Source organism: Aythya fuligula, chromosome 22 (genome assembly GCF_009819795.1).
Source record: "Aythya fuligula isolate bAytFul2 chromosome 22, bAytFul2.pri, whole genome shotgun sequence".
Classification (NCBI taxonomy): domain Eukaryota; kingdom Metazoa; phylum Chordata; class Aves; order Anseriformes; family Anatidae; genus Aythya; species Aythya fuligula.
In genome coordinates this window covers 340,121-362,420 of record NC_045580.1, presented here as the reverse complement: position 1 = coordinate 362,420, position 22,300 = coordinate 340,121, and the positions used below count along the sequence as shown (strand labels likewise).

The following is a 22,300-nucleotide window of genomic DNA, read 5'->3' as shown; positions in this document are numbered from 1 at the left end:
GCGGTTTGCGTTTGGACGTGCTCCAAGCCCAGATAAGCCCACTTTTGTTGGTTTTAGTGCTGTCTGCCCAAGCAGGGCTTTTTTTTTCGGCGTTATCTGTTGGAGGATCACGCACAGAGCATGTGTGCAGAGTGGAGGAGCATTTCCAGCCCTGCCTGGCCCCGCTCTCTGGAAAGGCTCAAGCAACTCCCCCTCTGCAGCACGACGCTCCTGCAGAGCTCCCATGCCAGAGCCTTCATACTGCTTTTTAAGCCCCACGGTTTGCAACTCCAGCTCCTGCCTGGCTGAAAAAAACTCTGCAGTGCAAGGGCAGAGAGGTGAGTCGGACAATGCAGGGGCTTGCAACAGGTCCCGTGAGGCCTCACGGGTGTGTGAACAGCCTTGGCATGGGGATGACCTTTGCATGGGGGCACGGAGAGGCGTGGGGCACGGGGGAAATTTGCATGGTGCTCAGGCACACATTTTTCCTGCTGCAAACAAGTCCCCACTCGCACGGGGCACATGAAGATACCGGGTGCACGGGTGAAGTTTGCACGGGTGCAATTTTCACAGGCACAAATCCTGCGTGCTGCTCAGTGCCTGCGCTCCTCATGCCGCAAGCAGCCCCCCGCCCGGGATGGGGGGGGAGGGGGCACACGAAGATGCGGGCGCGCACAGGTGAAGCCTGCGCGGGTGGCAGCTGCAGATGCAAGCACTGCTCGGGAACGCGCTTTCCACGCCACGACCGCGCGGGGCTCACGGAGCGCGCTCCGAGCCCCCCCCCCCCCCCCCAGCCCGGTGCGGAGCCCCCGGGGCCGCGCGCGCCCCTCCCGCCCCGCTGCGGCGCGCGGCCCGCCCCCCTCCCTCCTCTCTTCGCCTTAAAGGGCCCGCAGCCCCGCCGCCCCGCTGCCGCCCGCGGGGGCCGGCGCCGCGCTCCCCCCACCGGCCGTTGGTACGCTCCGCGGGGCGGGGGCGGCGCGGCCGGGGCCGGCGGCGGCGGGCAGCGGGCGGTGCAGGACGGAGGCGCCCGGCCGGGTCGCCCGCCCCGCCTGGAAGGCGCCGGCAGCGGGGGGCCGGGCCCGGAGGTACGGCGGCGGGAGCGGGGCGGCGGCACCTGAGCGGGGCTCCCGGGGAGGGGGGGGCGGGCACCGAGCCCCGGCGCTCCCCGCGCTGCAGCCCGCGGAGGCAGGGAGCGGGAGCGGGAGCGGGGCGCTGCCGCGGCAGGTGGCGGGCGGGCGGACCCCGCTCCGCGGTGCCCGTGAGCCGCGGGGGGGGCGCCGGGGCTCCGGTGCGTGCTCTCTGCTGGCGAGGGGCTGCCGGGGCTGCGGCTCGCGCCCCCCACACCGGGGGAGAACCGAGTGAGGAGAGCCCCGGCTGCTGGGGGGGGAGTCCCTCGAGGGGTGCCGGGAGCCCGTACGGCGGGGCTCGTGCTTGCTTTGGCTGGAGGAATAAGGCAGCTGTGCTGCAGCCTCAGGTGGCGTCACTTGAGGGTTTTAACTGTCAAAGCGTAAAAATACACTCGCTTGTTTAAAGGCTGCTTCTGCAGATGTGGAAATTGTGAAGTAAAGCAACCGCTTCCCTTGCATGAGCACAGAGCTGTGCTGGCGTTCGTCATCTCGTAAATCCTCCTCTGCATGCTGGGCTGCACCAAGACCTCTGGAGTGCATTTGGTGGCTGCTTGAGATAGGATCCTGCTCCAGGCACCTCCCTGAGGTATAAGGACAGCAAAGCTGCAGCCTCCAAGAAGCCTAGCTGGGAAGTGTGTGGTGACTGAGCCGTTTTCAGGATGAAGCTGTTTGCTGAAGCAGTGCCTGGTGCTGCTGGGTATGTCGCCAACTGTGCAGTGCTGGCGCGGTGCGTGCCATGGGAAGCTGTTTGCCCAGGCAGCAGCATCTGAGCGGCAGTTTGCACGTGTGTGTGTGTGTGCGTCTTGCTGCTGTGACGTGAGCTGTATGAGAGACGTTTAATGTGTGGAGGTGGCGTGAGCTATTTTTCATTCTGGATGTGAGCAGGTACTAGGCTTCACCTGGCTTGCCTGTATCTTGCACCAGGCCTGCTCCTCATGCTGTCTGTAAGTTTGTTTACTTGTTTCCTCTTGTAAGGGCTGTTAATATGCGCTGGGAAACCTTTGCATCTTTAACTTTTCCATGCTTAAGATGCGAATCTTGGGTGTTGTTTTTTCTTTTGAATACAGCGCTGTGGTCCCGGGTAGCGGTCTCTGTGTGTTCCAGCTCATGTGGAGGTGGCTGTTTGCTGTGATCTGCTGGCACTTCAGTCCAGTGTGCTGGTGCCACTTGTGTTGTGCCTTCTTGGGCATACAGACATATGTGAAACTACATTAAGATGCATTTTGTTTTGTCTCATTTATTTTGATTGCCTTAGGTCCATAGTACCCTGTCCTGTGACTGCTGTTAGGTCTGTGTGACAGCTGTGGATTTTGCTGCTTGTGAATGTGGTTCCAGTGGGGCTTACAACAGTTAAATTTAGTGTGTCTCTCCAGGAAGCCTTGAGACTGGGACTTCTCCCTCAAACCTGTGGAGATCTGGTGTTTCAGATCACGTTTTATGTGGAACCACTCTGATTGGCATGCTGCATGCAGCTTATAAACCTGCCTAATGTCCTTAGTTAGACAACATGTAACTTGCATGAATGGGTACTGGAGACCTGACCCTTCTGTGTACAGTCTGTGTCAACTGATTTGCTTACACTCTGTGGACTTGTGAGTGGCTCTGCTTCAGCTGAGTCATGCAGCTTTCTCACCTGCTGCAGTATTTCTCTATCTGGTTTCTGTTTTTCCAGTGGTCCAGGGAGCTTCTGAACTGAATCCTGTCTGTAATTGGGGTAAGGCTGATCAAAAATGATTGTTTATGCTGCTTAAAATCTTGTTAACTTTTTTAACCTTATGTTGTGAGTAGAACCTCTATTTTCCAAATGCAGAAGAGAAATAGACTGAATTATTTCCCTCTTCCTGCAGCGTTTAATGCTGCGTAATGAAGTATCCTATTGCTTGAAATTTTGTTTTTAACAAAAGAGCCCAGCATCTGTAGCACATTTTCTTTGTTTGGAGTCTTTGGTCTCTTCAACTTTCTCTGATTTAACTGACAGCTTGCTCTTATTTACACACAAGTTTTCAGATACAGATGATGTGTCAGTCCTTCTAAGACCAAACAAGTAGAAGTACTTGGGAAAAGATGCCATTGCATGTTTGGGAATCTAGCATTAACATCATATAGTTGACACTGATCAATTCTGCTTGTACCAAGTGTAGTTCATCAAATTTTATCTTTAAATGGAACTTCCAGCTTTTCTAGCAATACTTAAAGGTGGTATGTGGGGACTGAACTGTGTTCTCTGTATGCTTCTTTGCTATTTTGGTCTGATTTGTTAATGGGTTGCTGGCACCAGGTCTGTTCTTGAGGCATATTGCTGTGGCATGCTGACATCTCGCTCTGGGGTATTGTCTTTTTCTGCTGGGACCAGAGGACTCTCAGCGCTGTCTTGCTCCCTTGCTGTGCTTGCCCAGGCCCAGTGGAGTGACCTGCGTGGTTCTGCAAGATGTTCTGTAGCGTAACATCTGATGAGTCTCCGCTGTTGACTTCAAAACCCCGCCTGAACTTGTTGTATCTCATCCTTCTTGCTCCAGGGAGATATCTTCCCTCTTCCTGCACCTACTCCTCCAGTTTCCACGGCAAATTCAGCATGAAGGCTTCTTGAGTTAACAAGAGTAGTCTCCAATTACCCTGTCTCAAGAATTTTTGGAATAGATAGTTGCCTGTGTTTGTGCGTACTTTGTTTGCGTGTTCTTCCAGTAATTTCATTGCTAGATGGCTTAGTGCATCTTCCAGGACTGAGCATGTCATAGTTTTCCACTCAGCTTCACCAGCTTGTCTGCCTGTTTCAGTGCTGGTTATCCTGTGGCGGTTATCCCTGCAGGGTAAGAAACTTTTTTCTCCCTCCTAGGGAATGAGTTGTGCATCCACACTGCCTGTCTTTCCCATTAAGCCCCTGTTTGCTCTTCCTATATGAGAAATACCTGCTGTCTTTTAGCAGCAGGGAAAACAATCACACAAGGTGGGTTGCTTTCCGATTCCCATTCCTATGAGCTGCCTGAGCTCCTCTGACCAGATTGAGGCCTCTTTTCCCCCTCTCTGGCTTCTTGGGCACAGCCTCGCACAGTGGGATGCTGCTGGTGCCTGCCTCCCTCAGTGGGGTCTGGCTGTGGGGGCTGACTGCAGCTTGCCTGCAGAGAGCAAGCCCTCAACTGACCACTTCGGGGACCCGCCATGCAGCTAGGGAGCTGCCAAATCCTCCACGCTGATTTCTGGAGAGGCCTCGGGGGGGGCGCAGGGGTGGGGGGGTGGGCCCTTTTGGCAGCAGCCGGTTTTTAAATTGGCTTAGCTGTCTCATAAAGCTGTGCTCTCACGGCCTAGCTGGATGCTGTAGCTGCAGCTGAGCGAAGGGCTGGTTGCCTTGCTGAGGGGGAGGGCTTGCTGTTCCCCCATCTCCTGCCCCTTGCTTGAAATGCCCCATATTAACCTGTTCAGCTCGCTAAAATGGCGGGGGGGGGAAAAATCCACCAAACCCCAGAGCAAGATAAGCCAGCTCAATTGGAATATTTTTTCTTATCCACCTTGGCAGCTGGGGGCAATGCCAAAAGCAGCAGGAGGGACTGAGGGACTGGCGGCGGGGGGAGCAGAGCATGCCGGGGGCATGAGACCATCCCTTCTGGCAGCAGCGGGCCTTCAGTTCGGCTTAGCTGTAATGTGAAACCGCACCCCCTGCCTCACCTGTCTGTCTGATCATGCCTTTGATTTATATGCTAGATTTTGCTGTTTAGTTTTCCCCGCAGACTTTAACCATTGTATCTGATAATGAACCAAGTGGTTGAGCCTTATTTGTTTAATTCAAAGACGAGTTAATAGTTCCTACCTTGGAGTTGTGCAAAGTCTGCCTGCCTTGCAGACTTTGGTTTTCCTTACGGTGAACCTGCAAAAATGCCCAAGGAGAGGGGTGGTGGTGGTGGGGAAGCACTTGTGCCGTGAGCAGCCTGGTGCTGGAAGGTGGGATCTGTGATGGTGTAAGGCGTGCTCCTATAGCTCGCTGTGGCATCCTGGTGGTGCTCACAAAGATGCAGCCCAGTTCCCAAGTGGGACGGGGGCACTCCAGGGGCTCAGCCAGGCTGAGGGCAGTGCAGTGAGCATAGCGGGGGAAATGCCGTGGGTTTTGGCTGGCTGCAGCAGTGGTGCTGGGTGTCCTTGGTGCCTTCTGGCTTGCAAGGCTGAGCTGCTGTGTGCTCAGCTGGTAGGCATGCTGACTGGGTTGGCCTGGTACGACCATCCTGCAGCAGGCTACGGCATTGAACTTGTGTGTTACTAGCTAAATATATACCCAATAACTGTGTCTGGCCTTGGTGCATCAGCTCAAGCAAAAGGAGTTTCTGCTGCCCCTCTGTGGGAAGGGGCTGGGCACTTCTGGCTTGCGTCGTTGGGGTGAAATGTGTTTTGTGGGCTGAGTTCCCTGCCCAATGGGTTGGCAGCTGCAGTGAGGTGAGGGGCTTTTCTCCAACCCCCATCCTCCCTCATGGAGGTATTTTGTGGATGCCCCCGATTGTTCTATGTCATCTACTGAATTGCTGGAGGATGGGTGGGTACTGGAGATTGCATTCCTACTGCAGTGTCTTTAGTTCTTGTGTGGACACCCTGTGTTGGATGGCAACCTGCTCTGGTGGAGGTGTAGCTGGAGATGCTCCAGTTCTTAGAAGGGGATGGTACTTGGGGTTTTCCTGTCACAGTTCTCACCCAGTAAAATAAACCGTTCGTTTGGCTAAAAGGCCTCACTGCAGAGAATCTTAAGAGGAATGATTTCTTCTTTTGATGCACCAGTTTAGAAGGTGACCCCATGCGACTGCTTCTCTTGCGGGAATGAGTCCAGTGTGGGGATCTGCAGCTGAGGGCGGTTAACGTAACCCCTTCTGAAGCAAACCAAAGGTGACTTTTCTGGGTTCAGATCCCCCAGCTACTTCCAGATTGACCCAAGCTAGGCTTTCCCAAGTAAAGTTACTGTCATTAGGTAGTATTTTTTTCCTTTTTTTTCCCCTTCCTGTTTGTGAAGGCATTATAGATCAGCCCAAATAAGGGTATGGAAGAGGCTGGAGATTTTCAGGAGGATCCACAGACAGTCAGTGCATGACTTGTTGCCTTTATCTCTGAGATCAGGAGATTCTTTTGCAGTGATGGATTAATCCACTCTTGAGTGAATAATATAACCAAGAACAAGTAGGAGCCAGCGCTCCAAACAGATGATGCGTTTAATACGTGTGTGCCTCTCCTCCCCCACTGAAAAGCTTCTTTCTTCACGGTTTCATCCGGCAGGCCTGCTGAAATCCTAGAGCGGCCTGCCTGCGCGCCAGCCCCCTGCCGCGGGGGATGAGGATGGGACCGTGTCAGGTGTCTCTGCTCCAGGTGGGCAAGGAGGGGGTGTGCTCGGCTTTGGGAGGTGCCCGTGGCCCACTTCGCCCCCTGCCTCTCCTCAGTACCCCGCTAGAGGTGCAGGTGCTGGTGCTGGGCCTGCCAGAGCAGTCCGCTGGGCCCTGAAGGCAGGCAGTGTTCCTCGGTGTGAGGAGCCTGCAATGTCCCTCTGTGCCCCACTACAGCGTGGGGAAAGGGCTGCCTCAGCCCACAACCAGATCTCATGGAAGCGGGTGGGCTGGGGCTCGTGCTTCGCTGCCCATGAAGCAACTCGTGGGGTCACAGTGCAAGGCAGTGTGCCTGGGTGCTGGGGAAGAGTGTTAGGTGCCAGGTTAGCCTGCCCTTCTGACACTAGCCCCACAGACCTGCCAGTGCAAGGAGCTACTGCCTGCTTTCAGCCCCTGGGCTGCTTCAGAGCTGCTTTGGTGTGGTGGATCTCAAGGGGCCCAGTGGCATGGGCACCATTTGGGTGCTCTAGGGCTGTTCCCCAGGACCTTCTTGGATGGATGCGGGCTCAGGACTCAAAGGGCCTGTGGTATTTGATGGCCACAGTTGACTGGGTGCCCTCTGCTCAGCACCACGGTCTGCATGCTGGCAAATGCTCTTGTCACGCAAGGTCAAGTCAGTGAAACCCATCAGCGTTGGATTGCCTTGGTTTTGTGAAAGCTGGTGTTCCTCTGTTGGGGATGTGGTGACATTGGAAGTGCTAGTGACAGCTTCCAGCTGTAATTTTTCCCCAGGCTATATTTGCTGTGTGGGTAAAGATAAGATCTTTTAAAACAGCATTTACCCATCTGGGGAATGGGTTCTGATTGCGTTGTCAGTACATGATTCCTGGTAGCTGAAAAGGTTTGCTGCATAATGTTCCAACTCCATGTAGATTAAATATATTGCAGAGTTGAACTGAACAACAGCATGTGTTTTTGTTTTTTTTTTTCTTGTCCCCCCACTTCCCTCTCCAAAAAAGTTTTCAAATTGCAGGTGCGTGTGCATATACAGCGTGTAGGCCCAGATTTTCATAAAGTTTGCTGAAGGCTGTTACTTCTGAGGATCTGTTTTGTTTGCAATAGCTTCAGGAAATTTTTGTTTCTCAACAGCCTTTTCAAAATTTGCGTTTTGGTGTAGCACTCAGATGCTCCTTGCGTAAGTGTTTTGCTGTGACAGTGTATCACAGTTTGGAGATTTGAGTCTCCTCTAATAAAATGCAAGCTAAGGAGGAAAACCCTGAGGGCTTTTTGGAACAGAAGATGTTTTCTGTTCTTGCCACTAATCTTTGTTGCAGAACAAAATAGGAATGTATACTTTAAGTCTTTGTAAGGGTGTAGAAGGAAGCTGGCAATGGATGTAATCAGAAATCCTATCAAAACTTTCTAAATATGTTGAAATTTCAGGCCTAATGATGTAATTTTAAATTCAGATATTCAGACTGAGGCATTTTTTTGGGTGCAGACTGCACTTTCAGATCACTGTGCAAGTCAGGAAGTCAGGATCAAGCGGAGAAGAGTCTAGGACCAGGTCATAGATGGTGGGTACTGAAGTAAGTGCATCTGCAGTTGTGTTGCTTGAGTCTCTGCAGCACTAGAAGTCATCACAGAAACAGATCTTGAATTTGTTGGTAGCAATAAAATGGAGTGTAGTTTTCTGGATTATGTACTTTTGAATTGAGCACTTGAAGAAAAAAAAAAAAAAAGGTCTAATTCTTAAGTTAGCATTTTTTATAATTAGTGCATTTGTCATTGCTTACGCTTATTGCTTATGGAAGCTTGGACAACCTGTACGTTTTGAGTTTGCCTAAAACAGCTCTTATTGATTATGGTAACACAAAACGAAGTGCTGTGGCAAAGACCTTAATTAGCCTGACCGGTGCAAAAGGAGACCAAAACTTCTCAGCTTTGCTCTTGTAGGCGGCTAGAAAAAGAGAACTGTGAGTAACCTTCACCCTTTCAACCCTTTTTCCTCGAGTGGATAGGTTGCAGGTTGAGGACGTAAAAGAATTGAAGTCCTTCTCTGAGCCAAAGGTGTGAAGCTGTTTATTTTCACTCTGGAAATGTATATATTGCATGAGGCAGATGCTAGCCTGCTTAACCTAAGCATTCACTACTTATCTGGGGTCTGGCAAGTGTACAAGTGGTGTCCGTTCTAATCCCTGAATATTAAAAAGTCCAGGCACCTTTCTCTGGCTATGTCTGAGATTGCTTTAAAAACACAAAGAGGAGCCAACAAAAAAGAGCATTTGCTTCCTTTGCCAAGTTTAAATGAAGACTAATGCTGTGGTGCTTCTTAATCTTGTTTTTCTTGCTATCTGATGGATGCAAGATGGAAGGGATGGAATAGGTCCTGGCAGCAGTTATCTTCACAGGGGCACTGTGTTGCTGAGCTCAGCATTATGTTTTTGGGCGAGCTGACGTGCTGTGAAGCCTTGACCCTTTTCTGTGTCTTGATGCCTTGGTAATTGTGTCCCTCTTCCTTTGGGCATGTCTTCCAGAAGCTTGGGCCTGCCCTTGAATGAAGTGAAATCCCGCTCAGCAAAGTCAGAGCGTAGGATGTGTCTGTGCGAGTGAAAACAGGGCTCGGTCAGGTTAACCCGACAAAGTTCTCCATGATACCTGCGATGAAACCCAGCTACTTTCCTATCAGTTAACTTGCTCATGTTTGAACTGGTTATGCTGGTAATAGCTGCCATTGCCATGATTCACAGGCGGCGGGAGGAGACATGGGGCTCTGACTCAGCCACCGGCAGGCTTGCAGCAGCACTCGGGTGTCTCTCCAGGTGGGCAGTGGGGATGTGGCCCCGGCCAGCGGTGTCAGTGCTGGTGCTGCCCCGTGCAGGGCAGTAGGACGATGGGAACTGAACCCTCAGACCACAGCGTTTCACCACCAGCCACCGTGGGAGGACAGTGCTGGAGGATGGTGCCAGCCTCCTGTTTTTTGCAACAAAAAGGTGACCTGACCAAAGTGATTTTTCAATTATTATTTTTTTTTTAACCAGGCATTGCATTGAGACAGCTTCTATCCAGGCCCCAAGCTGGTGGGGCTGCTCTGTCCATTGTCAGGATACCTTCCCTCTAGATTAAGAAGGGCAGAAGCAAGTTTTTGGCCAAGAGTTTGGACTTCAAATTTGAAACCAGGTTTGATCTGTGAGCGTGGGGGAAGGGAGAGGAGGAGGGCAGATTTTAAAAAAAAAAAAAAAAAAAAAAAAAAAAAAGTTACCCAGTTAGCTTACAGTAAGGCTGAAAGATGAATTGTTAGAAGGCTTTTTTTAATCAGGGGAAGAAAGACTGACTCTTCGCTGCTTTCTCCCTCAGCTGTCACTGGTTAGCCAGTTTGCTCTTTAATAAGCATTGTTCTGTGTGCCTACCCTGGAGACCTGGTTCTGCAGCAGTGCATGTTGGCATGGTGTACTATGGTAAATATGGACTAGTACGGACTACTGTAAAAAGGAAGAACAACCATTTCAAGCAGAGTGTAGCACTTCTTTTCAGGAAAAAGTCAAAAACAGTTGGTTACTCTGTTTTTATGTATAGTTTCAGCTCTCCACAAGCAGTGAATTCTAAAGGGTGACTAACAACTGTGCTGTAATGCACAGGCTTTGCTCTCTGTTTCCAGTGCACCTCCCATATCCTGCAGCCATGAGTTCACAGGCTCCTAATTGCCTATGATGTAAGACAGCAGTAGATGGGGCTGCTATAAATTCTGGCTGCAGGTGTGGATTTAATAGTTGTGCTTCCCTTTAAGGGATCACGGAGAGCATGGATCCCTGCAAGTTACAACAGATGGAGTTGGACTTAGGGGCAAGGCATCTACAAGAGCCATTTGCCTACATTTTTTTTTAGAGATGCTGCTTGCTGGAGGCTGTTGAGGTATCTGTGTTTATCCGGAGTCACCTCAACAATGAGCTTGCTGTCCTCTAGCACAGCTCAGCTATCGCTGCTCTTCTTGATGAAGGTTCAGGGAACCTTTTCTCATCTCAGAACTGAGCAGGCATCAGTGCACTGTGGGAGCTGGACTTCAGGCAGCATGCGTGGACACAAGCTCCTTTGTCTGTGAATCTGAGAGGTTTTTGTTGATGAGCAGAGCAAGTCTGTGGTTCCAGTCCGTTTTGAAATTGTGCTCAATTCTGGTTATAGGATTTGGAGAGTTTACAAACAAGGGTGATTGTCCTTCATGTGTATGTGTAACTCTGATAATTAGGATTTAGGATTGCAAGTCCCCTAGCTTGTTGAAAATGGGTATTTCTCACATGGAGTTCGGTTTTGAATATTTTCCCTTAATTTTGGTCTACATTCTTGCAGTTCAGGGTCTATTAAAGATACAGGGAAAGGTGCCTGGTAGGTTGATGTGAATCTTTTTGCTGTTTGGGTGCAAAGTTCCCTTTTGTGGACGTTGGTTCCTACCCCTTCCTTTGTGCTTGTGCTCTGAGACTGCGTGGTGAGCTGAAACCGCTCCCTGATCCAGGTGAAAACTAAACCTCATTTTTCTTTGGCTGAGGTTCCAGCTGGATCTGCCAGCAGGTCTGACTCACTGGCCATGCAGTTGTGGGTGCAGATAGGAGGATGCAAGCCAGGTCCTGAAGGAAGGTGTTGCTGCCCTCCTCAGCAGTAGCCTGAATTCAGATTGGCTTAAACTGGTTGTGAAATCTTGTTCTCGGTAAAAATATTTGGTTGAATAATGTAAAAAACAACGCTGTACTCCAGGGATCAGGTCAGCCCTGCAGGAAGAAGAGTGGAAAGGATTGATGAGGGGAGGGGAGCATTCAGAAATACCTTGTACATGACTGAAGTTGAGCAGAATTTTCCTTGGAAGTCATAAGGTGCTGTGAGAGAACCAGTACAGGTGTTGAGCTGAAGATACGGGGAAGAAGGAAAATGAGAACAGGGTGAGATCTCAAGGGTCTTAAAGAGCAAAGGGCAAGAATTTTGTATTTATTTGGTCTACGGTTACTCTGATAGAACTGTTAGGCTAATGATACCTTTCAATCCCTTGGGGTCTAAAAGCCTTTATTTAGGCATTTAAACATAATTGCAGCACAGCAGAACTGTATATTAGGCTAATGCTCTGTTCTTTTTCTTCCCTGGAGGCTAGAAGAGTCAGAAACCATACCCACTTCATTAGTGTGGCAGCAGGGGGACTATGTCAGCTTCTTTTTTTTTTTTTTTGAAGCTTAATAATGAAATTAACCTAATTGTTATGCCAGTTTGTGGGCAAGAAAGTGTGACTTGGGTGCATTTTCCTGATGCCTCTCTTGCTGTGACCAGTGCTGCTATCACTGGATGCAAATTCCAAGTGTCAGTGATCAGGATGTGCCTGTGGCATATACGGAGTCGGGAGTGTTTTTAGCTGTGTTCTCTTACAGGGCAGGGAAGAGAGCAGTGTGCTGCAGAAGCACAGTACACAAACTGTTAAATTTTCTTCACTCTGCTCACAAATCCATTTCTTCAGTCAACGCCAAAGCATGCGTTCTTCTATCAAGACCATATGTACGCCAAGACTGAGGTTTTAAAGTCAAGGTGTTTTTGAAATATTGGAGTGCAAATTAAGTATCTGAGTAATCTTAACTGTCTTCTCAAAAAAATTTGCTATCAGCCTCACATATAACTCAAAGGATTAATGGAAAGCTAAACTTTGATCAGAGTCCAACAGCTGATACCAACCATGAGACTTTCCAGGCCTGAAAGCAAAATAGAAAAATCCAGTGAACAACTCAGGAAAAGATCTGCTTCTCTGTCTTTGAGGCAGTCCAACTTTTTGGTCATGTTTTTAGACTGATACTTCTTGTTTTTCTCAGTTACTTAATGTCTTCACGCGTCTCCTTTGTCCCATGACACCAAACCTTACCTTTAGAAGAGTTTGAGTAAATTCACATTCTGCATGTTCAGAATTCATCTTCTTTGCTCAGTGCCAGTCAAGTTTCTCCTTTATCCTGAGCAAACATTCAGTCTTAATTGTGACAAAAATAATGTGCCATTTGAAATTGTTGCACAGCTGATAATACACTTTAGCAATATAGATGCTGTCAGGTTTTGTCACTAGCTGCAGGCCACTGACTCGCAGTGCAGGTTGAATCGTGGAGCAAATATGAAGCTGCCATCACTTGCAAGCTAGAGAGCTTTTGTGCACACCCGTGCAAGACTATAAAAATGCATGTTACTTACCAAGAGTGAAAATACTAATTGACTCATTAAGCATGAATGCTTATAGAAAACATTTGATCATGGGCTTAGCACTGATTCATTTGGACACTAAGCATGGGGATGGGCAGAAATTTGGAGATGTTAATGGAATTCAAGGTAAGGATTGAAAAGGCTGTGCAATTTTATTCTGTAGCTTCATTAAGTTGTTATGATAACAGTATAGAAAGTTTACTACCAGTTTAAAACATAATAAATAAATATGAACACGACATCCAAGGATGCTGTTTCTTGTAATTTTAAATACATTTCAATTTGGTTTGTTTCTGTAGATGCCTTTGAGTATGTTTCGTTGTGTTCTCTGATCTCTGTATCTTTCATGTTTGCTTTATAGGGTCACTGTCAGCAAACTGTTTTTGTGGAGTTTTCCTTTTCAGATTTTCAAGTGTGTTTTAGGATAGAGAAAAATGCTGGTCTTTCAGGACTGCTGGGCAGAGTTCAGTTTGTTTTATAAAGTTTTATAAAAGCACCCAAAAATCCCTTTGAAGTATGTAATTTTATTACTTACATTCTCAAAATGCTCTTTCATGATTCGATAATTCTAATGCAAGTGCCTAGTTATGGTATTTTAAAAAGAAGAAAAAAAGACCCCAACACTTATGTAAAAGCCTGATTCCTTATCTACATTGCTCGGCTTCCTGTAATTTAGTAATGCAGAAACTGCAGTTCAGTGCTTGAGGTGGAGAGTGTAGAACGGGAGCGCTTGACTTTTTTTTTATTTTATTTTTTTACACAAGCTGTGACTACAGCACAACTTTTCTCTGTGCTCGGGTCCTCTCTTCTGAGTGTAATTAGGAACACATTGATTCTTATTGCAGCTGGCAGCTGCTCACTATTGCCTTTTTCAGCTTCTGACCCCCATAGTCCCGGTGACCTTTCCTGGGGTTAGTCGTGGGCCCTTTGCATTGTGATGGGCTAGAAGTGGCTCATGTGGAGTTGATTATTTCCTTGCTTGTCTGGCCTTTTTGGTGCCATAACTCCAAGTCACTTCCATTTTCTTCCCCTGCTTTTGGCTGACCACAGTGAAAGGAAATGCTTTTTCTGGCGACAGGATCAGTTTGCATGCTTGACTGACTCGATTGAGACCCTGAAAAGGGGGGAGGGGGAGGGTAATGAACACTGTAGGTGCTGCATTTGCTTTTTAAAGGCTGATGCTAATGATGGAGTAATCATTAAGCATTCATAAAAATGGTGCTTCAGCAGCAGCCTGGGTTGCCTTAGAGCGACCTCAGACCCAAGCATGCTGGCATAAAAATCCATCTGCCGCATCCTCGGTGCGCAGTGGCTCCAGGAGAGGTGCAGGCCGCAAATGTGTGAAATAACTGCAGGCGCCTTGGCGTCGCTTGCTCGTGGCTGCTTCAAGGATTTCCCAGCCACCAAAAGACCCAGGAAGAAACCTCAGAGGTTAGTCTGCAAAGCCGATGGGCGGATTGTCAGTTGCTACTGGGCTCCCAACCATTCCTCCAAGCACAAAAAGCTAATGAAGTATATATGCCAGCTGTTACACTCATTTTGCCAGACCCCAGGAGGACAGCATGAAGACAGTCAGTGATCAAAGGATTTGGAGATCACTGAGGAGCCCGGGCTGCAGGAATGTCTGATTGCTTTCTCTTGGAATGCCACAGGCTTCAATACCTTTTTTTTTTTTTTTTTTTTAAGGTGTCTTGGTGTGTGATTTAATGATCTAACTCAGCTTGCTTGTACTAAAGGCATAGTATTTTAGTTAATTCTGAGGGGTTTATTTGCCCCAAATTTAGATTCTTTGAAAACCTGCAATTGTTTTGTCAGTACAGCGGGAATCTGGGAAAGCGAGTTAAAATTACTCTTTTCTTGGTAATTCTGCAATTTAATAAATAAACCAGGAAAAAATAAAAGTATTCTCAGCGCTTGGTGTCTTTTTATATTGCATACAGTAGTATAGAGTGAGGTTGGAGTAACTGATTTTGTGTTGCAGCTTAACAGAAATATGCAGTCTTTGGAATCTAAAGCTGTTTTGCTGCAAGTCAAGGCTGCTGTCATGCTGGCAGCTCGCAGGCAGTGCTGCCCCTGAAGCAGCCGCTCTGTCAAGCAAACATCACTTTTTCCTAGGTCGTCTTGGAGAAGGCTGTCAGCTTCTGGAGGTGGAGTGGGTAACCTGAATAACTCCCTCTGTTCCTGAGCATGCAGTTTCCTTCCTCCTCCTCTCCTGCTTTGCGCTGGCTCTGGTGTTCACAGGGTCCTGCACCAAACGTGTAGGGTGCATTTGGCTGGAAAAAAAAACTTTCCTCTTTTAGCTTCAGTTTGTCCTGCCATAATGGAACATGGCTGAAGGTCAGGAGTCTGGGGGGAGTACTGGGGTGAGAATACTGCAGTGTCTGGATTGACAGGGGGCTGCAGCTAAATGGCGCTGGCGGCTGCTTGCTCTTGGGCATGGCAGGAAAGTGATTCAGGGAGCTGTAAAAAATGGGTATGGAATAATGTTCATTTTAGTAGTGACTCTGCCCTTGGCTGAAAGGGTGGAGGTGACTTTATGGTTGGGGAAAGGAGCAGGAAGGCAGGTTCTCCGCTGTGTCCTGAAGGAGACAGGATCCTCTCAGCCCAGGTGCCACACGAATGTGTGGTAAACAGCAGCACTTGTCATTTTTTGGAGTGTCAGACTTGCTTTTGGGGCAAACATGGGGAGGAATGAGTTAGTTTGGAAGGTGTTAGGTTGAGACAGCTGCACTGAAGACATCAGCTTTACATCAAAGACCACTGGTGTCTGGAGGGATGTTGAGAAGTGCAAAGAGAGGGAGAGGGCTGCTGCCAGGGATGTGCTGCCCTGGCACGTGGGTGTGAGGCAACAGCGAGGAGCCTGCCTGGCTGCTCTGAGGCCTGGATCTCCTCATCTTGGCCCAGGGTCGCTCCTGTCCCTCCTAATTATCTCTTCAGGCCTTGAAATCCTGCTGATTGCCTGCAAGTTGCCCAATGGAGGCAGCTGTGGAGCTGTGAGGAGGCTTGTGCTGAGGCCCGTCTGCCTGCTCAGCAGTGGGAACCTTGTGGGGACCCTGAACCTGCTGATTAAAAGGTCACCTTCCAGGCTGTTGTGCCGTTTCACATTAACTCTGATGACTTCTTTGCTTGCCAGTAGGTGGCATCCTGAAGGTCTTGGGCATGAAGCTGCCAGCTGATGGGTGAGGGGCACATGCCTGTCCCCAGGGCTGTTGGATGAGGAGTCCCTTTTATGAAGTGTCTGTGACAAATGAGGCACACAACTAAAACTATCTTGTCCTCAGAAATATTCCATTGTAATGATTTAAGTCCCAGAAGGTATTGGCTACACATTTACAGCCCTGTGCATGCAGTGTGCTCCAGAGATAAATATCCATCGGAGTGGTCGGGACTCCGCCGTCTTGTGACACGAGCCCTTTGTCTTCCTTGTTTCCTTTGACCTGAGATACGCAACAGCAGCGGTTACATCATAGTTGATATGGAGCTCAAGTACTGGAGGAAAATAATTGGAAAATGACTTTAGATAAAGATGTGGAGATAGGAAAAGTATGTGCTTTTGTCATGCTGTGGCTTTCTGGTGTGTGTCCCTGATGGTCTAGAGAAGCTGCCATCAGAAGTGGAAAGGGCTTTTTTTGATCCATGAAAATTGTGGCCACCTCAATTCAATTGTTATTTTAATGAATAACTCCTGTTAGTACTATTTTATTTTACAAGGGTCTTAAATAGCCCTATCTTCTCAGTGACACCTCGTCCTTCAAAATAACTATCTGATTTACCAGTGATGGAAATCGGTTATCTCAAGTGAGGAACAGCAAATGGAGGATCACACCAACGTTCTGGGTGAACTCAACCTGGATACTTAGATACTAAAGTGGAGTTGCATCCAGCCAAAGTGCTTCTTTTTCTGTTCCAGGTAGATCCCCAATGACCCATACTTGCTGTCAAATGTCATAGGCAAAATGAAAGTTCAGGATTATTGAAATGGTGGCAAAGAGGAAGAGTCCTGTTCTTCCATTGCTTAGGCCTTTTAACACTTGGATACATATTAATGGAATGTTAGAGGCAAGCCTTCTCCACTGGGTGTCTAAAGACCCCCAAAACTATGAGCTGTGGTTTTTCCTCCTCTACATAGTGAGGGCCTTCTATAGTGACATGAGGTAAAGCACCTGCAGAAGAAAAAAGCAAATATTTTTTGGTCTTGCGGGATCCCACCTTCTCTGAGTGTTTGCATATTCACCAGTGGATAGGAGGTCTTTGCAGTCCTCTCAAAACTAGATGACAGACAAACTTTATTCTGATGCCTGGGCGTTGTTGCTGAACAATGCTACACCAGTTAAAGTTAATATTTTTATTTTTTTCTCCAGTCAAAGAGCATTGGTATTTGTGGCTTTCTTTGCATACTCCCTGTTTTACAGTTGGTCTTACCACTCCACAAGCCTATGAAAGCCAAACTGGTAGGTCAAAAGAGGAGTAGCTGTTGATACTGGCAGCTAGGAACATGTAAAGAGAAAGATAAACAAAGGGAAATCAGAGCCTGGATAAAGTAGATCTCCAAAGATAAAGTTTAGTTAAAGATAATGAGCTGGCCTTGTTTAAAAAGACAGCTGCAAAATAACCCAGTAGCTCCATGTGCTGGGGTTAAAGTTGACCTAGAATATACGTTTCATTGCTTTTCATAAATAAATAGTCAAGGGAAGATTTGGCGAAAAGCAACATTGCCCCCCACCCTCTTCAGAAAAGTGTTTGATGTTAACAAGTTCTCTGCATGTTTACTTTGTCCTCTGTGCTCGCTGGTGGAGCGGCTCTGCTGCCCTTGAACCGAGTGAGAACTCAAATAAACCAAAATACTTTCTGCACAGCCAGTCTTCCTTGCCATCTGTATCTTACCAAAACAGTCCTGACTACTTCAGGAACCAGCAAACCGTTGCAGCGTGGTCTGCTGGATTACTGGATCTTCTGAACAGCTGAAATAAATTTGCTGGATCAGATAAAACTGCCCAGAAACAGGAGCAGAACTCATCAGATTTTCTGTCAGCCTTCTAAAACTGTCCTTATAAACTTGAAGTGCAATTTGCAGGGAGAAGTAGTTGTAAGCAAATAGTTCTATAAAATCTGAAGTGATACTTTTATTGTTATTGGAGTCTTTTCCTGATGCTTATTTTGCATATACTTTTTACAGTGACATTCTGATGATAAAATACTGTAATTTTAAATAAACTGTGGGAATAATTTTGCTGTTGATATCTGGATCCAGATTCTTGGAACCAAATGGCTATGCAAACACTCAATAAACTGAGAGTGCTGCTTAGGACTTATTCCTATCAAATGTATGCATTGTTGCACTTGTTTCTGTACGATGCCAGTAAAACTCATGGTTATTGTATTTGTGTTAGATATGTGTTTATATATATATCTGATATATGAGATGTTTAAAATATATGTTGAATGCTATCAGCAGCAAAATTGTATGATCTGTTTCAGGCAGACTGATAAATGAAGTAACTATGCTAAATGAACTAAAAATCACATTAATCATTATAATACAAAAGGCAAATAAAAAACTTAAATGAGTGACAGGTGCAGGGTTTTGTGTTTGCTTTTTTTAACTTTTTTTTTTTTTTTTTTGAGAAGAGATGGGGACTCTGAGTGTCAGAAACACAGTGGCTGAGACTTACCTCATGCAAGGGGGGCTGCTGGTTTCACGACTTGGTCCCTATATTTAGGTGCTGAAAGGGAGGTCTTCTGCAGTGCAACTGCCAGGTGTGATACAGCTGAGGAAAGGGCTGTCCTGTTGTAGAAGCAGCTGTGTAGACACCCCAGCAGTATGTATGAGAAAGCAGTTTCAGTTCTGGAATATAAATGAGAACAAGATCGACATTGATAATGTTTTTTTTTCAGTAGGATTTGCCACAGTTTGCCTGTAAATCCACTGAGGGACAGTGCACATAAGCAGCGTGGTTCTTGACCAACGTGACGAGGAAAGCAGATGACATATCTCACTAAGCAGGTTTAGCACAACCACAAGCAGTAGCTGCATTGCAGAATATAGATTCACAAAAACTTGTAAAACAAGTGTAGCCTGGTGATAGATGACCAAATGATTATTGTTTGCAAACAATATTATCTCAAATAGATAAGCTGTTTACTTTGGACTTCAGTTCCTCTGGTTGGAAAGTAGTCTAATTTATCAAGGCTGTATGGTTCAGCGTGTATGCCTCACATCCCAGCTGTGGAAAAATCTTATATTAAGAATAGTACTTGGAAACATAGTTAAGTTCAACATCTAACTCATTTTTACAGATGGTTTCTATATTGTGAAGAATACTGGCTGTTTCCTGGTTGTGCTTTTTTTTTTAAACCCCAAACACTTTGTTGTTAGAGAGTTAAAAGAATAACTCCTGAAATTTACAGTAGACATCTGTTTGTTTGTTTTGTATCTGTTTCAGTGCCTCATCTTAATCTGGAGCTTTGTGCTTTCAACTTCTGCAATCAGGCGCTATGCATCCAGATCCTGGACATTTACAGGCACCACTCTTTGTCGCCGTCACAGTTCTCATATCTGCCACAAGTTCAGGTAAGGCCTTCTTGCCCTAATCAAAATGTATTTGCAGGCTTGAGCGTGTACTTCTAAACAAGCAGTGATTTAGAGTGCATTTCAATCTTAATGCCAATTTTAATGCATGTTAATGATAGGCTGATTTTAAGGACACACGGAGCGCTGACACTCTGAAGCTCAAATGTCTTACGCTGCATATATGACTTGTTTTTGAAAACTTGGCTCAAAACAAATGCTGGAATTTAGAAGGCTCTGTTATGTAGGTTTGTTCTTTGGGATCTCCATGGACTAGCTGGACTCTGATTTTGCTGTGTACCATGCATCTTGTGTTCCCATGGGTTTGGGAGGGGATTGAAATTTGCAAGGGAAAGGGGGAATGAGATCTTTGAAACACGAACATTGATGCGTGGCTGTAGTTGGAACAGCTCTTGCGTTAAAAAAAGAAGAGGGATGGTTTTAATTGACACATCTGCTCTGCATAGTCAGCTTGTCTTAATGTAACCACACCAAAAAGAAGCTTTTACTACTTTTAGCACTTCACAGCCAATCGTTATAAGCAAATGGGATAAATTTTATTTTTCAAGCAGTCATAGGAGATTAATTCTAGCTGCAGGGTCACTGCTACCAATTTTGACTTTTACATTGAATGTAAAGTATTGGTGTTAGAAGCAAGGACAGGGACAAAGATGAGGGAAGATGAAAGTAACGGTGCAGTTTCAGAGCTATTGGTGGCTCATGAACTAAGAAGCCCAATGCTTTTCTCTTATCCCTGGAAATTCAAACTGAACTAATAGGAAAAACAGTTTTCTAATTAAAAGCTAAAAATGTACATCTGGAGTCCTGTGAAATGCTTGGATACCATTTTTATGGATTTCATATTTTTTAAGTGAAGCCACACTTTAATTTCCAGTTTTATTTTGTTTATGCAGATAGTTTAGTTTATGGTTCTGTTAAAAATGCACAGTTTCTCATCTGAAATTCATCTGTATAGACAGAGCTTGGACAGACTGACTTTGGAAGAAAAGCACGAACTGAGAGCCCCACCTACAAGAAAACTGTCTCTTATTTGGATGTCATTTAATCTTGTCTTGACCTGTACTATCTGGACTTTTTTAGCTTACTCACAACCTAAAATTGTTTTCCCTTGCTGTTCTGTCTCTTTACAAACACTTTTTCTTCCATGTTTCTAACCAAATAGGAGTCATTGGTGTTAATTGCCTCTCTTGATCTGTTTGTACAAATTTCCTTAGCAGAAAATTCCATAGAAAACAAATGGAAATAATTCCCAATGTTTCATTGGCCAGGATTGGAAAAAATTTCCTCCACAAGCAGGAATTTTCTTCTGGCAAATAAATGGATTCTCATAACCCAAGTTTTGTACAACCGAACCTTTTATTTATTAGCAGCTTTTCCTGTTTCTGTTCGTCTTGACTCAGTAAAGATAATGGGCGTCCAATTCATCATTCTCATCCTGATGAAGTCCATGTATTTGGAATTATCAAGAGCCTTTGCTGTTCATCCAGCTTTTTTATCCTGCTATTTTTAATTAGTTCTGCAGACTCAGAGGCAGTTCTGCATAAATACGTGGCAGGCTGCTACCATTTCTAAAATTTTACAAATCATGTCCGGGCCCGCTTCATATGGGACAGATCAGCTACAGCTGTGTTACTAGACTCTGTTCAGGTGACGGGTGCTGTTTCACTCTGATTTAAACCAGTGTGATTGCAGTTACTGCTTTCCCCCTTTTTCTGGCTCTTGCAAACATGGTCTCTCATCATGCTTTTATCAAGTGATATCAGCCATATCTGGATGCAAGTGTTTAGATTTAATTTTTGGATTTGATGTTCACACTCGCATTGTCTGTAGTTGGGGATGTATCTTGCCTTCCTTTAAGCAGAACCTACCTTCATTTAATCATTGTTACTGTCTTCATGGGGTTTGAATCTTGTCCAGAAGTTTTCCCTGGCATTTGAGAGTGGGAATTTGTAATGAGTTCTTCTTGCAAAAGAAAAGGTGATACCTACTTGAGTGAGTATCACTACCAACTTGGTGTTTAGAGACTCTGCATTTGTCAGTGTGCGATATGAGAAGTCTTTTTAGGAATATTTATGCCTCTTGAGAAACTTTTTCCTGAAGCAACCAGTCCCTTCCAGCACTGATAAAAGAAGTCTGGTTTGTGAAGTGACACAAACCTTACAAAAGAGGATTGCTATAATACAGTCTATGATCAGTCTCCAACATGAGTCAATACATCCTTAATCTCATTGCATGTGCTCATGCAAAATGCATTAATAAATGCTCTTCATGAACTTAATATTGTGTTTTTTTTTCATTTTAGGTTTAATTCCCCATTTTACTTCTGAGCCCCTGTCTACTGTCCAGAAGTCTGGTGCGCCCATACAACTACACTGCTCTGCTGAGCCCTCCACAGCTCACATTTCTTGGCTGTTTAATGGAGAGCCTTTGGACAGCAGGTTGGGAGAAGTGGAAATCCAGTCAGGATCTTTGACAATCGTCTCTCTAAGCCTGTCAACATCTGGTCACTATCAGTGCATTGCCAACAGCAGCGTGGGCGCTGTTGTGAGTAGGGCTGCAGCGATATCGATAGGCAGTAAGTTAATTTTTGTGTTCCTTACTCTGCAAATTGCATAGATCTCATCTAGTTGACTTGTAGAAAAAGCCTAGTTTTAAATCCCCCCCTCACCCTGCCAGCACTTAGTATGTGATCAGTTATGTTTTTCACTGATAGGTCTTCTGTGTCATGTGAGACCTGTCACACAGAATCGTAGAATGGAAGGATTGGAAGGGATCTTGAAGGATCATCTAGTCCAATCCCCCTGTCAGAGCAGGAATGCCTAAATCATGTCACACAGGAACACGTCCAGGTGGGTTTGTAGTCTCCAGAGAAAGAGACTACGCAACCCCTCTGGGCAGCCTGTTCCAGTGCTCTGTCACCCGCACTGTGAAAGTTTCTTCTCATATTTAAGTAGAACCTCCTATGTTCCTGCGCACATCCATTGCCCTTTGTCTTATCGTTAGGTGTCACTGAGAAGAACCTGGCTCCATCCTCCTGACACTCACCCTTTACGTATTTGTCAGGTGATGCACATGTGGAACAGCTCCCCTGGAGAGCTTGTGGA

General features: G+C 46.4%; 1 protein-coding gene across 1 annotated transcript in view; it reads left to right on the top strand.

Moving 5' to 3' along the window:
• Positions 1-1,008: 1,008 nt before the first annotated feature.
• Positions 1,009-22,300, top strand: part of CDON (cell adhesion associated, oncogene regulated) — a 53,580-nt gene continuing 32,288 nt past the window's right edge. Inside the window, exons 1-4 of the mRNA XM_032201982.1 lie at positions 1,009-1,064; positions 2,779-2,820; positions 19,098-19,178; positions 21,499-21,771. Coding sequence (XP_032057873.1) covers positions 19,103-19,178; positions 21,499-21,771 — 349 coding nt within the window. The 5' untranslated portion in view covers positions 1,009-1,064; positions 2,779-2,820; positions 19,098-19,102. The remainder of the gene's footprint in view (positions 1,065-2,778; positions 2,821-19,097; positions 19,179-21,498; positions 21,772-22,300) is intronic.